Source organism: Fistularia commersonii, chromosome 7 (genome assembly GCF_037954325.1).
Source record: "Fistularia commersonii isolate RoL2024-O1a breed Wild chromosome 7, RoL_Fcom_v1.0, whole genome shotgun sequence".
NCBI lineage: Eukaryota > Metazoa > Chordata > Actinopteri > Syngnathiformes > Fistulariidae > Fistularia > Fistularia commersonii.
In genome coordinates, this window is record NC_141290.1 from 5819536 (window position 1) to 5834958 (window position 15423).

The 15423-nt window shown below is 47.1% G+C and overlaps 1 protein-coding gene across 5 annotated transcripts in view; it reads right to left on the reverse strand.

Annotated features, from left to right (window-relative positions):
- ptprz1a (protein tyrosine phosphatase receptor type Z1a) overlaps positions 1 to 14332 on the reverse strand; it is a 50878-nt gene extending 36546 nt beyond the window's left edge. For 3 of the 5 annotated variants that reach the window (XM_086149330.1, XM_086149329.1, XM_086149328.1), the window contains exon 1: positions 14048 to 14327. In XM_086149330.1, the coding sequence (XP_086005456.1) occupies positions 14048 to 14126 (79 nt within the window). In that variant the 5' untranslated portion in view covers positions 14127 to 14327. Of the gene's footprint in view, positions 1 to 14047 lie in introns of all 5 variants that reach the window. The other 2 variants (XM_086149327.1, XM_086149326.1) reach the window with 1 other exon arrangement.
- Positions 14333 to 15423: the final 1091 nt, after the last annotated feature.

Genomic DNA, 15423 nt, shown 5'->3' on the forward strand with positions numbered 1-15423 from the left:
TGTCCTTCAGGGACTGGGTCCTTTATTTTTGGGTTGCTCCATGTTCTCGATGGTGGACGTTTTCTTTGGGCCTAAACTAATCCCTGCCTTGGAGATTATGTCCCCCACAATTGTTGATGACTCAACTCCAAAGAGGCACTTATTTTCGTTCAACTTGAAATTTACAGGCCGTGTTAGGTCGAGCGCCTCGCAATCGTCCGTTCTACTCCTGAAATCCGTTCAAATATCGTGTATTTTCTTGTGGTATACTCCTGGCGCTGATAGGATTCAATATGGCAGACGTTGGAACCTGTACCTTCCCTCCAATCTAGTCTCCTTTGCCAGAGCCCCTATGAGGCCTCGAATGTTGTGACACAGCCTTCTTTGAAGGGCACTTCCTAGCCCGTGTATGGACTACCTTCTGTATGGACTACCTTCTGTTTTTATTGGGCATATTTTGCTCTTCACTGCAAGTTCTTGTGGTCGTCCATAGATATGAGATCCACTAAGGGTCGTGTGTGTCAAGGTGCCACGTCAGACCCAGGCACCAACACAAGAATCCGCACCAAAACAGATAGTGTTCGGAAAACAAGTAGGACGAAAACTGGAATAGGAACAGGCAGGATACTGGAATGGGAACATAAAGCGCTGCATGGCTGAGCATTGTACACTGACGTGGGTCCTGGCATCAAAACCTCCCCGAGGGAAAAAAGGTGGCTGAGCAGAAGGCGCTGGCCTACACTGACAAGGGAAGCCTGGTCCTGGAACGAGCAGCCAGCCAGGAAGGCGCTGGCATACACCGGCGAGGGAATTCCAGTCGGCCAGGTCAAAGGCTCAGGCATACGACGGCGAGGTAGTCCTGGTTGGGTCATGGGCAGCCAGGGGAGAGGTGCTAGCATACACCGACAAGAGGGGCAGGAACGGGGGCCCCGAATAGAATCGGGGAAATGTGCTGGTTTACACCGGAGAGCGAGGGAACGGCGGCCAGGTAGGGTGCGTACAAGGAAATGGTGGGCGAATGCAAATACACAAGGAACAGACAGAGTGAGGAACACTGTGAATGACCCAGCAACCACCAGCTAAAGCTCCAGCTATTAAGGCCTCACTGCCAGTACCTTGTAGGTGTTTGAAGACCTGTACATGAGACAAACTTGTATCTCTCAAACGCAATGGTCCGTCTTGGCACATCTTAGGCTTCAAACCTTTCCCTCAGCATTTCCAGGGTTGCATCTCCCTCATGTAGGAAACAGATATACAGTATGTCCAGCGCAGAACTTAATTTCCTTTTGCAGTGATTCTTGTACTGACATACTAGGAACAGAAACGAGTTACTATACGTACTCGTTATTACTCGAGGGGCACAACTCGTACTCGCTTGTTGCTCTGATTACTTTGCACAACTGCAAGGCTTCTGGGTAACTTAGTATATAAACATTCACCAACACAACAGGGAGGGGGCGGAGTCTAACCTGGACGCGCCTCATCATGTCGTTTTAAAGTCCTTTAATTTTAAATAACTTATTCTAGATATATAAAGACATTCTCATAGATTATGTGTAGATTATCAATACATGGATCATTATCCCTAGATTATCTATAGACTATCTGTGGATGATCTGCAGATAATCCGTAATCGGTATTTCACTCGTTCAGTTCGATGTTTCACAAATTATTGTGTGAAACGTTGTGAAAGAGAAGAAGAGGAAGAAGAGGGTCTAAAATCCCCTTCCCCCAGATTAAACCTGAGGCAGGGAGTTAATCTGTCTCTGCTCTTCGTCTGCGGTAAATTAGGAGAGGAGGCATCCCGCTGGGATCGGAGACGATAGCGGTGTAATCTGGGATTAGGTGGAGGAAGACGCCGCCTGCAGGAACAGGAAGTGAACCACTACTGTGAAGAAGGAGCCTCCGCCTTAATCCAGACGCATGGGATTAAATATTCTCCAGTTGACGATTAAAGAGAGTCATGGTTTCCTGTAAAATCTACATTCTTTTGGGACAAACATGGAATCCTTCATTGAAAGACTTGATAATAATCTGACAATCCGGATTATTGTGTTCCCGGGTTGTCTTGAACTCAAGCTGATTTCATATTTTCACCATTTGATGTTTTCCAGGAATTCTTTTATTTCGTTGATTCATTTTCTAATTTTTTAGAATTTATATTCTGCAGTAAATACTACCAATAATGTCATTTTTGACAATTTTGAAAAACTTTCAAGGCCAGGTTGTCTCAAATATATCAGCTAAGTAAGGTCACTGACTGATCCTGGTCCTATGTATGGACAACCTGAAATGCATCCTTATCAACAATTACAGTTACACTAACATAAACGGAAACCGAGAATTATTAAAACAAATAACCTCACAATTAGAATATATTCAATTTTCACACCCAACTAACTACATAATCATAGGTGATCTCAATCTGGTCCATGACAAATAACAGATCCCCCTCCGAATATCTTTCAATCACCCTAAGCCCATGTTCAATAACTTCTGTAATGAAATGAATCGAACAGATGCTTGGAGACACAATAATCCTGCAGGAATTCAATACACTTGGTTTACAGTTACAATTCAAAATCCAAAATCGACCAGCTGTTAGAATCAAATCATCTGCTGGGCTAGGAATTTTGCTCTAGCATAATCCATTGCGTTATTTCTCTAGACATTAAATCTAAATAAGAAGAACCAATTCAAACAGAGATTGGAAGTTCAACTCAAGGTTGCTGAGAAATAATGAATATTAATAATGAATACTCAATCCATTGGATTCACTATTTTGAAGAAATTAAGTCGAAGAACGAGCAACTTTGATCGAGCAATGGGAGTTCCTCAAGTACAATGCTTGCCAGTAATCAATTTCCTTCAGCAAAAAACTTAAATAGGAATTTGACAAAAACGAATTTCGACATAGTAGTTCAACTCAATGAATATTGTAAGAAACCTTGCAAACAAAAAGTCCTAAATCTGCAATCCAGCTCGGGTAAGATTCATACTCATAGAGCCCAAGGCGTAATTGTTAGGTCCAGGGCAAAATGGATCAATGACACGGAAAAAAAAAATCAGCATATTTTTGTGGTCTGGAAAAACAGAAGACAAGAGCAAAATAGCCTCCAAATCCCTTATGGTGAATGATAAGGAGATCATAAATGAAAAAACAATGTCTTCAGAAAATGTCATTGCCAATGTTCAAATCTAAATTTGAATTTGATTCTTCTCTAACCCACATTGCTCAACTCATTTCTCAAATAAATGATGGCTACAAATGAACTTGCGAAAACACATTAACGATGGCTGTAATTGGCCGTAACTCCCATAACAAAGCTCTGGTTTTCTGGTTTGAGACATGGGGCCATAATCTCCATCCCAAAAACCCTCAATCTATTGAAAATACATGAAAAAAAATTGGAACAAAAAATTCGTGTAATTAGTTATCATTGCTGTATGCTTGAATTTTAATACATTTGTTTATTCATACTTTCTACATTCAATAAGGTTGAAAAGAAAAAAAAAAGGTTAGACTCATTTCTTGTTTCTTAAACCCTCTATCTGTGTCTTAGAGAGACTGTCTAAAAGCAACTTGTTGCCTTAAAACCCTTTATATATATATAAAACCATCAAAAAGACATTTAAACGATATGATTAAAATAATTTCTATGTACATATACACATATATTAAACTCACTTTCTGTGATTCAAACACACTGCATTTGAAACTGACATCCTGTGCTTTAAGCTCACTTCCTTTAAAAATACCAAATCACTTCCTATTTCAAAACAGAAACAAATGAAAAAAAATCCCTGTGTCTTAAATCCACTTCCTGCGTCTTAAACTCACTTCCCATTTTTAAACTCACTCTCCTGCTTTAAAACTCACTTCCTGCATCTTTCACTCACTCCATGTTTCTTCAACCGACTTCCTGTATTTTAAATTCTCTTCCTGTGACTTAAACTGACTTCCTGCATATTAAACTCACTTCCTGTTTCTGATACTGGCTTCCTGTGACTTGCTGTCTTACTTCCTGTTTCTTAAACTCCCTTCCTGCTTACTAAACTCACTTCCTGTCTCTTAAACTGGCTTCCTGTGACATAAATTGGCTTCCTGTGACTTGCTGCCTTACTTCCTGTTTCTTGAACTCACTTCCTGTGTCTTAAACTCACTTCCTGTGTCTTAAACTGGCTTCCTGTGACCTCCTGCCTTACTTCCTTTTTCTTGAACTCACTTCCTGTGTCTTAAACTCACTTCCTATGTCTTAAACTGCCTTCCTGTGACTTCCTGCCTTACTTCCTGTTTCTTGAACTCACTTCCTGTGTCTTATACTCATTTCCTGTGTCTTAAACTGGCTTCCTGTGACTTGCTGCCTTACTTCCTGTTTCTAGAACTCACTTCCTGTGTCTTAAACTCACTTCCTGTGTTTTAAACTGGCTTCCTGTGAGTTGCTTCCTTACTTCCTTTTTCTTGAACTCACTTCCTCTGTCTTAAACTCATTTCCTGTGTCTTAAACTGGCTTCATGTGTCTTAAACTGCCTTCCTGTGACTTCCTGCCTTACTTCCTGTTTCTTGAGCTCCTTTCCTGTGTCTTAAACTCACTTCCTGTGTCTTAAACTCACTTCCTGTGTCAAACTGACTTCTTCTTCCGAGTCCTTCCAGCTCCTGCAGGACAGTCGGAGAACCTCCCCCCAGACAGAGCCTCTAATCCCGGTGAAAAGAGCCCGTCTTGTTCCACATCCAAACATGTCGTCACCTCCGCCGCAAAACCGGGAGCCGTTCCGTCGGAATCGTGGCGGGGAAAAAAAGGAACCTTGTGTCCAGGAGGCATAAAAGAGCCCGTGTGGTGGAACTAAAGCCCGTTTCCCATGATTCCCCGCGTGGCGGCTGATTGAGTGCGGAACATTCCAGCTGTGGTTTTGCCGCGACCCGCGGGTTTCCTGCGCGGAACGCCAGGAAGTACACAATCAGGCGGCAGGAAGCCGAGAGGAACCTCGTTTTTCTTCCCGAGGCGTCTTTGGAAACGGGCCTCGCTCTGGTGGCGGCATTCACTTCATCACCCCTCCGCACCCCATCGCTCCCCCCGGGCTTCCTCCTCTCCTTGGCGGGTCGCGACCTCTGTTTAAAGAGAAATTCAGAGGAGGAGAGGGAGGAGGTTCTCGCGGGTCCACGTGTCTGAGGCGAGGTTGCTGCAGCCCTCTTCTACCCCTCTCTGCACTTCCAGGACCCCCTGTGAAGATGCCACAGGAGGTCTAATCTGCAGCGTCAAGACGAACCGGATCGCTTTGTTTTCCAGTGATTTCAGAAAACTTTGACGCATAAACTTTGCTTATCCTGCAGTCAGGGTTGCGGGGGATGCTGGAGTCTGGACTGGCCCGGACTCGTCGCCAGTCAGTCGCAGCGTTGCATATACAGACAGAAAACATTCACTCGCTCATTCGGGGAAATTTTTCCATTTTTTTCCAATGAACCCACGCAAACACGGGGAGAACATGCAAACTCCACACGGAAAGGTCCCCCTGTCAGAATCGAAGCAGGGTTCTTTGTTCTGTGAGGCCGAAGCGCTAACCACTGCGCCGCCTCCTGTAACCTCAGAGTTTAAAAACCAAGACAGTCATCTTGATATCATTGCTTTTATTTATATGCCGTAAATATGGATAGATTTTTTACATAATCAATTTTTTGTTATTTTATTTTATTTCTATTTTTAGCTTGTCACTGTCTGTTATTTGTAAGTTCTGCTGCCGCTGCCCAATCATTTCCCAATCCTAGGATCGATAAAGTACATCTTATCTTTCTGGCTGCCGTGGAAACCAAGGGAGGAGCGTTGTTTCATACTTTTCTCTCCTCCTGCTGTCACATTCATCAACGCGTCATGTGTGAAGACTCGACGGGGAGGGAGGGTTCCGGGTTCCTGAGTTGAGATCTCCATCATCTCCAGCATGAGTTCCCACAAGGTTCTCCATTTTCCTCCGGCAGTCCGAAAACAATCAGCAGGTTCACTGAAAACTCTGAATTGTCTGTTTGTGCGAATGAATGGACGTCTCTTTGTGATTGACAGGTGACCCCATGATTGACAGGTGACCCCATGATTGACAGTGTTTGGTCAGAGATTAGGATAAAAATGACAACTAATGAATGGATGAATGTTGTTTTTCAAAAAGGGAAATAAAGAAGTGAACAAATGAGGCAACTCTAGGGGAACCTTGGAAGGGAGGTGGTCATGTGACCAGCGGTGAGGGGCCTGGTTTCCTGGAGGGGGGGGCACAGTGTCCTTCATTCTGCCGGGACAGAAACAAGCTCGCCATCCTGAAGGAACAAGCCCCGCCCCCTCAGGCCAGACCCCCTATAAGAGGATTATCTGAGCCCCCGGCCCTGAAGCCCCGCCCCCTACGACCAACCACCCAGGGGTCCGGCCTGTTCCTCCTCCGCCAGCAGGAGACAGGTGGGTAGAGGATTGGGAGGGTATTGCAGGTTAATCTGTGGACTGTCTGAGCTCCGAACGTCAGCATCGGGTTCTCCTGAGAACCCACAAGAGCCTCAGAGTTTTATGAAAATGTTACGACATACCATATATATATATATATATATATGTTTATACTGTTTACACATACATTGTGTAATATCCATAATTAATTCTAAAATTTACTTCCCATTATTTAAAATTCAATCAAAGGGGTTAAAAAAATGTAAAAGACCCCATAGCTTGTGGATGGGACAGCTGTCAATCATCCAATCGCACCTACGACAAAATTTATGAATCTGCTGACCCGGGAAAGGCAGGAGAACATGGAGAGAACCTGAAATCCAACTTATCTGGGTAAATTAGGATGTAATCTGATGTAATCATATCTAATTGGAACAAGTCTACTGCTCATTCAGCCTGAAGTGTGTGTGTGTGTGTGCGTGTGCGTGTGCGTGTGTGAGTCTAAAAATAGTCACTTCTCTGTTATCGAGGTTAAAAACCAGCTGAAGTGATTTTCCAAACAGACTAATGGACCTGCAGCCCCCCTCGACCTTTGACCCCTAGGTACATCAGAATGTTGTGTACATAATACTCTGCCTGTACTTTACTAGGTATCATGTTTCCAGAGCATTTATTGGGTACTACATTCTATTCTAGGAGTATTTACTGCCCATGCACTGCAGGCTGGTGCGCGCGTGTGTCTGTGCGCGCGTGTTTGTGCATGCGTGCCTGGGCAGTGGCCAAACTCTCTTCCCTACATGCTTAAATGGAACTCAAATGGACCGTCCAGAACAACAGGAAGTGTCACCTGCTACTTCCTGTGAGAGCAGGCAGACATAAGAAAACACCTACAGGTCACCTTTTTACACATGGAGGTCACCTATTAACATCTGGAGGTCACCAGAGCACCACCTATTAATACCTGGGGGTCACCCATATACACCTCAAGGTCAATTGTCAACACTTGAGTGTCAATTTCAACACCTGGAAGTCACCTATTAATACCTGATAACCAAGGATTGTAACTTGTGACAGCAATGTGACAGACGCTGGGCACTTGGGACTAGATCACCAGTAACCATCACACTGCTAACATTATACTGCTCAGTTACACTGCTACAATCACAATTCTAGTATCACATTGCTACCATTACCTCGCTAGCATCACACTCTTACCAATACATTGCTACCGGTATGCTGCTAGCATCACACAATTACAATCACACTGCTAACATCATGCGTGTAGTATCAAACTGCTACATCATGCTAATAGCATCAGACTGCAACCATCATGTTGCTCATTCACACTGCTACCATCATGCTAGTAGCATCACACTGCTAGTATCACACTGCTACCATTTACCCTGCTCCTAACAATGCACTGCTACAATGATGCTTTAGCATCACACAACTACAATCATACTGCTACCATCACGCTCGTAGTATCACACTGTTACCATAACGCTAGTGGCATCACACGACTACCATCATACTACTTGCATCGCACTGCTAACATCATGCTAGTAGCATCAGACTGCTACCATCATGCTGCTCAATCACACTGTTACCATCACATTGCTAGTATCACATTACTACCATTACCCTGCTAGCATCACACTCCTACCAATACAGTGGTACCGTGATGCTGCTAGCATCACACAACTATAATCACACCGCTAACATCATACTGCTAGCACCATTCAGCTACCATCACACTATTTGCATCACACTGCTCCCATCATGTTCGTAGTATCACACTGCTACCATAACGCTAGTAGCACCACACTGCTAGTATCACGCTCCTACGATACCATTGCTAACATCACAGTGCTTGCATCGTAACGTTAACATCACGCTGTTAGCATCATACAGCTAACATCCTGCTGCTTCCATTACACATCACACTGGTGGTCTTACACTGCTAGTATAATCATGCTGGTATCACTGTGCTGCCTTCACATGCTACTAGCATCATTGCTAGTAACTTGTCCCCCGCCCTCCACGCACACACATACACACACATACTCGGGGGTTTATTTGGAGGAAGAGGAAGATTTAGAGGGGCCGTGATGAAGGGGCGGGAGGGACCTGTTGTTTACTCCGAACTTCTTTAGAACGGAACATTAACCATGATTCATCGCGTCCTGCTCCTCGGGGACGGGGGGGTGGATTCTACAGCGCAAGGCTCATGTCCACATCCATCACCACACAAAGAGCCTGGCGTTCGGTTTCCCGATGGTGGAACAGCAGAATTAATGAGTAAACAAAGAGACACCCCAGCCGGTGGTTGTCGAGGGGTGCGGGGGGGGGCCCGGAGTGTCGCCAAGCAGATTCCCCAGAAAACAGCGACCAACATCCACGGGACAGGATGTCAGGGCCGGGTACATTCAGGAAGACTTTCCCTGAGAAATAAAGCTGACTCTTATTAGATTTCCTCTGGGGAACCACCAGTGACGCCTTCCAAATGTTTATATCATGTTAATAACGTGTTAATGACTATTAAGTGAGCGCTAATCGCCACTCGGCAGGGTCCTCCTCCTCGCCGCTGCACCGCCAGCAGGTCACGGAGGGGAACTAATTGCTTTCCGTCACCTGCTGGAGTCCCCAGGCCGAGCCTGATTGGCGGGTGGCGGGTGGCGGTTGGCGGCGCCGCCGCGGGAGCATGACTATTCTGAGGGACGACCTGATTAAGGCTGACAGCGGGGGAGGATACTATTCTTCTGCTTTAACCTTGACACACTTAGGACAGACCCCCCCCCCCCCCATAAAGGACACCTGTCTGTCTTCTTTCATCTATTGATTTAACTTCATAAAATACAATGAACCCAATGAAGTTTTGACCACTTTACAAACAGTTTGTAGTTAAATGTCAAAAAAACTTTTGGATTGAAGTCTTTCATTCATTAAGTCTATTATTATTGACAGGAATGTAAGGGAGGACGGAGCCAATCCCAGGTGACTCAGGTTAACCTGGGCGGGTCAGATGTCAATCATTCGACTATTCTACCTCTCGTTCGCATCTAAGTTGGAGTCTTCAGAGAACCAATGACATTTTTTGGGCCCAGGCAGGCGGACAAAGAACTCGAGAAGGAGAACAGAATATGGAGACTCCACACAAGGAGAACCATGTCCACGACAAGATCAGAACCTGGAACCCGAGGAAACAGTTCAAAAGCACTGTGATGCCTAAAGAACCCATATTTGGGCGGTAAACTGCTTTCCATCCATGTTTCGGCCTCTGCATGTGGCCGTTTGTCCAGCTTTTCACTCCAGTTACCCAGACAACCCCTCCCCACACACACACCTGGAGGCAAAAAACCAATGAGGAGTTGACTTTAAGTCAGAAGAACGTGAAGGTCCTACAGAGAACGGTCCCCTACACCGTTGCCATGACATCCTCCCATCATCTGGGGTGAAGAGGATCTCATTCCCACGTTCATTCCAACGTCCTAACATCCGGATGTCCAACGGCGCCATCCATGTTGACTCTGGAGTTGTCGGAAGCGGTTCCCTGGCATTCTGAGCGCGTCATTAGAACAGCCGACGCCCCTGCCCGTCAGTCGCCGTAGCGATCCTAGCTCACCCCCCCCCCCGCTAGTCGTCATGGTGATTGTAGGATTGTAGCCCCCCCTCCCGGAAGCTGATCTGGATAAGCAGATCAGGGATCCCCTTTGTGTAGGCAAACATCTGCCTGAAGCATCTCCATGTTCCGTGTTCTCCATGGCACCCCTTTTCATCGCCGGGCTTTTTTTTTATCCCGCATCACTTTTTTGGGGATTTTTTTTCTGAGAAAGCGTTGCGTTGGGGGTCGGGTGGGGGACCACACACTCGCTGAGAACAGGGGAAAAAAAAAAAAAAAAGGGGTCCGAGGACAAATCAAATGGCTCTCCACCAGCTACTCCATGGGGGGGCTCCACTTGTTCAGGACCCCGAACCCCCCCCCCGGATCTGCCCCATCATCCATTACAGCATCCAGAGCAAAGCACCGAGTGTGTCTGTGTGTGTGTGTGTGTGTGTGTGTGTGTGTGTGTGTGTGTGTGTGTGTGTGTGTGTGTGTGTGTGTGTTGGGGAGGCTGGCAGAGCGCCAGAAGGACACCAGCAACAACATGGTCGTCTAAAAAAAAAAAAAAAACACCGTCCCTCCACCTCACGGGGGCGGAGGGGGGAGACAAATGAGGATTAAAAAACATTTGGGGGGTCGGGGGGCAGACAGTGGGGGGGGGGAGTGAATGCATGAGGCTGGAGAGAGACAGAGGATGGATGTGGGGCAGCGGGGGTGACGGAAGAGGTGAAAAGGAAGAAGGAAAATGATAGATTAAGAGGTCGGAGGAGAAAAAGCATCAGGATGAATGAGGAGAACATGGAAAAGCTTCCTTCTCCAGACGCCGCCGCCTGGACAACGCCGCTGCGCCCCGACACAGATATGAAAAAAAAACCTTTAGATTTGTTTGAGAAATGTGTGTATTCTCTCCGGGTTATCCATCTTCCTCCCAGAGACCAAATTGCCGATAAGTGTGAATAAGAGCAGCTGACTTTATGATTGACAGCTGAACTTGTGTTAAACCCCGCCTCTCAGCCCAGTGGCGGCTCTGATTGGCTACTCACTTCAGGATCAAATCTCCTCATTTATCCTCGGTGGGAATTTTTTTCTTGTTTTTTTTCGGCAAATTTTTTTTTGGGGGTGTCGCCACAGTTCCGGGAAACATCACCCCGATCCCACGCGTTCTGACGGGCTGAATCCAACATGGCGGCTGGCGGCCTGCTTCGGGCCCCGTGGTTGGACTGTCAGGAAAAAGGAAAGCGGCGGGGACAGATCTCTGCTTTTTTAAACCGTGTGAAGCGGAGAAGCCTGAGAACCGAGGGACGAGTGAGATGTGGGGTTGATGGGGGGGTTGGAGAGGGGGTTGGGGGTGGGGGGTAAAGGGGGGAAGGGGGGCACTAATGAAGGCAGGAGTGCTGCTCAACCTGCGCTGTCGCTCCCACACTCCGGCTCCAGCTCTGCCGCCACTGCGACAAATCGCAGGGCCACCGGGCGTCACGCTCAAATTCTGCCCCCCTCCCTTCCCCTCCACCTCCACCTCCACCTCAGCCCCTTTCTTTTCTCTAGCTGGACCCCCCCCCCCCCACCCCCAAGCTCTCTGTAGCCCCCCCCACCCTTGCCTACTGTTACAAAACAAATCTCCCCTCTGACAGCATAATTCAGCCGGCCCGGGAGGCGGCGCAGGACGGGCGCGCCTCCTCAGCTGACCTCCGCCGGGGCCCCGCCGGGCCGCTTCCCCCGTGTCGCCCCGTCCCCCATTCAGCCCGGGGCCGAGGAGAAAGGGAGGGGGGCGACTCGGGCGGATTGGGAGCGGCGGGCCCCGTGTCTCCCCCGGCTAATACCCACTAATCTAGTAATCAAATAGCCTCCCTGCCCCGGCGGGGAAATCTGCTGCGAGGGGACGGCGGTGGCGAGCTGCCCGGCCGGAGCTGCCCGGAGGAGGAGGCGGAGGAGGAAATAAAGACGTGAGTATGAGGAAGGAGGTCAGCCGAGGTGACGTGGTTTGTCTCCACTTCGGCCGAAGGGTTTTTTCGTTCTTTTTCCTGATTTTTTTACGATTCCGGTATTATTCGATTCCAGGTTTTCGGGGGACGTTATAATCTGGTTTTGACAAGACCGGGGGCTGGTGGAGGTTAGGGTGAGTAGTCAGGGGTGCGGACAGCGCAAGTCGGGTTCACCCCCTGACCCCCGCTCAACCGGACGTCAACGCCCAACCAACACTGGGAACGAGCAATCTTCAATCTGATCAGCGAAGCCTGTGAGCGTCGTCTTTGCCCTGTTCTCTGTCTTGCAGGCATCAGTGCTGAAGGGGCGTGTCCCACTCATCGGTCCTGGTCATTAGCCGACCGAACGAGAATCCGTCCGGCTTCTGTTTGATTGTCGGTTGCCTGAACAAGCACCATCTGTCAGCAAGTGCCCGGAGAGTGGGTGCTGGCCCGGCCCAGTCCCGTATCATCTGGAGGAGGGGGGGCAGATGGGGAGCTGCCACCTCCTCTCAAGGAGGAGGAAGAGGCTGTCCGACGGTACCGAAGCCTCTGTTACCAAACTCCCTGAACCCAACCTCAATGGTCCCCCAGCTCTTCAGCTAAAACTGGCTCCGGCCTGCCGCCTCCCCCTAATCTTTGTCTCACTCGAGAAAAGAGATCCAGCCAGGCAGATCCTCTCCAGGCCCGGGGGGGGGGGGAGCAGTACCGGGCCAGGGACGAGGGGCTGGTGGTCCCGACTCAGCCCCCCCCCTCCGAGATGAGGTTCCGCCAGATCCATTTAAACGCCGTCACAACACGATGAGTCGTTTGAAACAAAGAAAGGGGATTCACCTCGGTTGCCGGCGACTACAAAAAAACATCTCGGTGATCCCTTAAGAGTCTGATGTCCACTGCCCTCATCAGCATCATCCTCGCTGTCAAGGAGCTAGCAGCAAATTCCTCATTAGCACACAGCTAGCTAGCGGTACAACCACACCGAATTTGTCACGGCCGGCGAAAAGACTTCCAGCGTGCACCATCTTCACCGCGGTAGACGGTCACTAAGCTAGCAGCAACGCTTTTCCTGGCAAATATTTCCTGTTTTTTTTTTGGTTTTTTTTGGGGGGGGGGGGGGGGGGGGTGAATCACCGAGGTCTCGCCGGCTCGCTGTTAGCAATGCTAGTCTACAGCACACCAATTAAACACCACGCACAATGCTAACAGGCTCAGAAGCTCATACATTAAACTTTACCGAAAACATTTGACTTAACACCAAACAAATGTCTTGCTTTTTGCCGCAGATAAATTGTTTGTGATTTCTCCGGAAAAATGTCCTCGCCGGTTCTGCAGTGATTGTTGTTGCAGAAACCGCCCGGTGTTCCCAGTCTGCGACTGCATGTTTGCGCGTTCTCCGCCTCTTTGTCTCCGGCGAGGGGACAAGTTCCGACGGAGGCCGCCTGAACCTGAAACGACCTGTTTCTCCATGGCAACCGAGCCAGCCCAGCCGTCACACCTGAAGCCCCGCCTGTCCCGAACAGATCATACACCTGCAGGTGTGAGTCTTCACCGCCATAGAGATTCGATAACGATCCACAAACCTAAAATTCGATCACGTTGAATTGTCTATATTAACACACCTGGCTTTTTCATCCGTTTCAACTGTTCAATTCCAATTTCTTTTCGTTGACTGCTGAGGCTAACATTAGCCTCAGCACCATTAATGTGGTTCCTCATAATAGCGGTGTTACAGAAGTATTTCATTTCTGCATGGCAACTTATACAAGTATGTGACGCCTCCCGGGAACTTCATAAAAACATTTCCCGTAATGTTCCTCGACATCTAACATTAATTGCATTTTTTTGTTTGTTTTTTGTGAACCGTACTATTTTTTGTGAACCGTAAACTTTAAACGCAAACTTTCTGATGTACAAAAAAAATCAGCGATGTGACTCAAAATAGTCCAATTAAGCATCTTTAAATTGATGATGTATCCCCGCCTAATATCTCCTACCGCCTCAGGAGGGGTCAGAATTTAATATTCACAACTCATTTTATTCCCAATGTTATTGTTACTTCCGGACCGGAAGTTGTGGCGAACTCTTACCTGTGTGCCGGAAGTGGAGGAGCAGGTGGAGGAGCAGCGGGAGCGCGCTGAGCCCGCGGCGGCGGCTCCGCGGCTCCATGCCGGATCGAGGTGTCGGGGAGCGGGCTGGCGGGAGATGAGCGGGTGTGTGCTGGGATCTCGCTGGAGGTGGAAATAGCGGGGGTCCCCTTCACGGCTCCATGCCGCCGGAGTTAACGGTTGACTCGGCCGGTCGTGGCGCTCAGACTCCCGCTCCGGTCCAGGGTGCGCCTCCGTCCGCTCGCCGCCGCACCGACAGACCGACTGACTGGCGGAGGGACCGGAGGGGAGGGACCGGGGAGGGCGCCGCCCTCCGCCCAACACCCACCGCCCTCCAAGTTCATTTAAAACTTCGCTGCCCATCCATCAGTATACATTTTTTATTCTCAGAGCGTGGCAGCATATTTTGATTAGGAATTAAAAAGAGAAAAAAGCAACCTTACCCGCCTTTTTTTTTCATTTTCTTCTTCCAGACTGCTCATGCTGTGATTCAAATTAGAAAGCAAAATACATTTGAGATTTAATTTTTAAAATTTGAACACTTAAATGCATTAATAGAAATGTTTTTTCACTTCATTTTATTTTCATTAAAATAGCTACAGATGTAGTAGATGTAGACATGAGGCCCTGGGTTAGTTGCAAAATGACACACACTGCAGCATATTTAGACTCATAACTAAAATGAGAAATAAGCAATCCTACGCGCCTTTTTTTAAATTTTCTTCTTCCAGACTGCTCATTCTGTGATTCAAATTAGAAAGCAAAATACATTTGAGATTTAATTTAAAAAACATACACCAGCAAATTATGATCACATTTCAATCAGAAATGTCAAATTTAAAAACTGAAATCTTTCTCATTTCATTTTCATTAAAAATGGCTGCAGATGTAGTTGATGTAGCCATGAGGCTCTGCGTTAGTTGCAAAATGACACACTGTGATGGCTGCAGCTAAAAAAAACAAAACAAAAAAAAACAAAACAAAACTGTCTTTTAGATGTGTGAGTTTTCCAAAGTCTTCTGATGAATGGAAGCATATAGGTATCATAATTCAAATTAAATGCATTAGCAGAATGCTTTCTCATTTTCACAATGTGGCAGCATATTTCGACACATAACTAAAATGACTATCAAGTAATCCTACCCGACTTTTTTAATTTTTAAAATTTGAAAAATGAAATGCATTTATAGAAATGTTTTTTTCCACTTCATTTCATTTTCATTAAAAATAGCTGCAGATGTAGTTGATGTAGACATGAGGCTCTGGGTTTGTTGCAAAATGACACACGCTGCAACATATTTGGACTCATAACTAAAATGAGTAATAAGTAATCCTCAATTCATTTACATTTTCTTCTC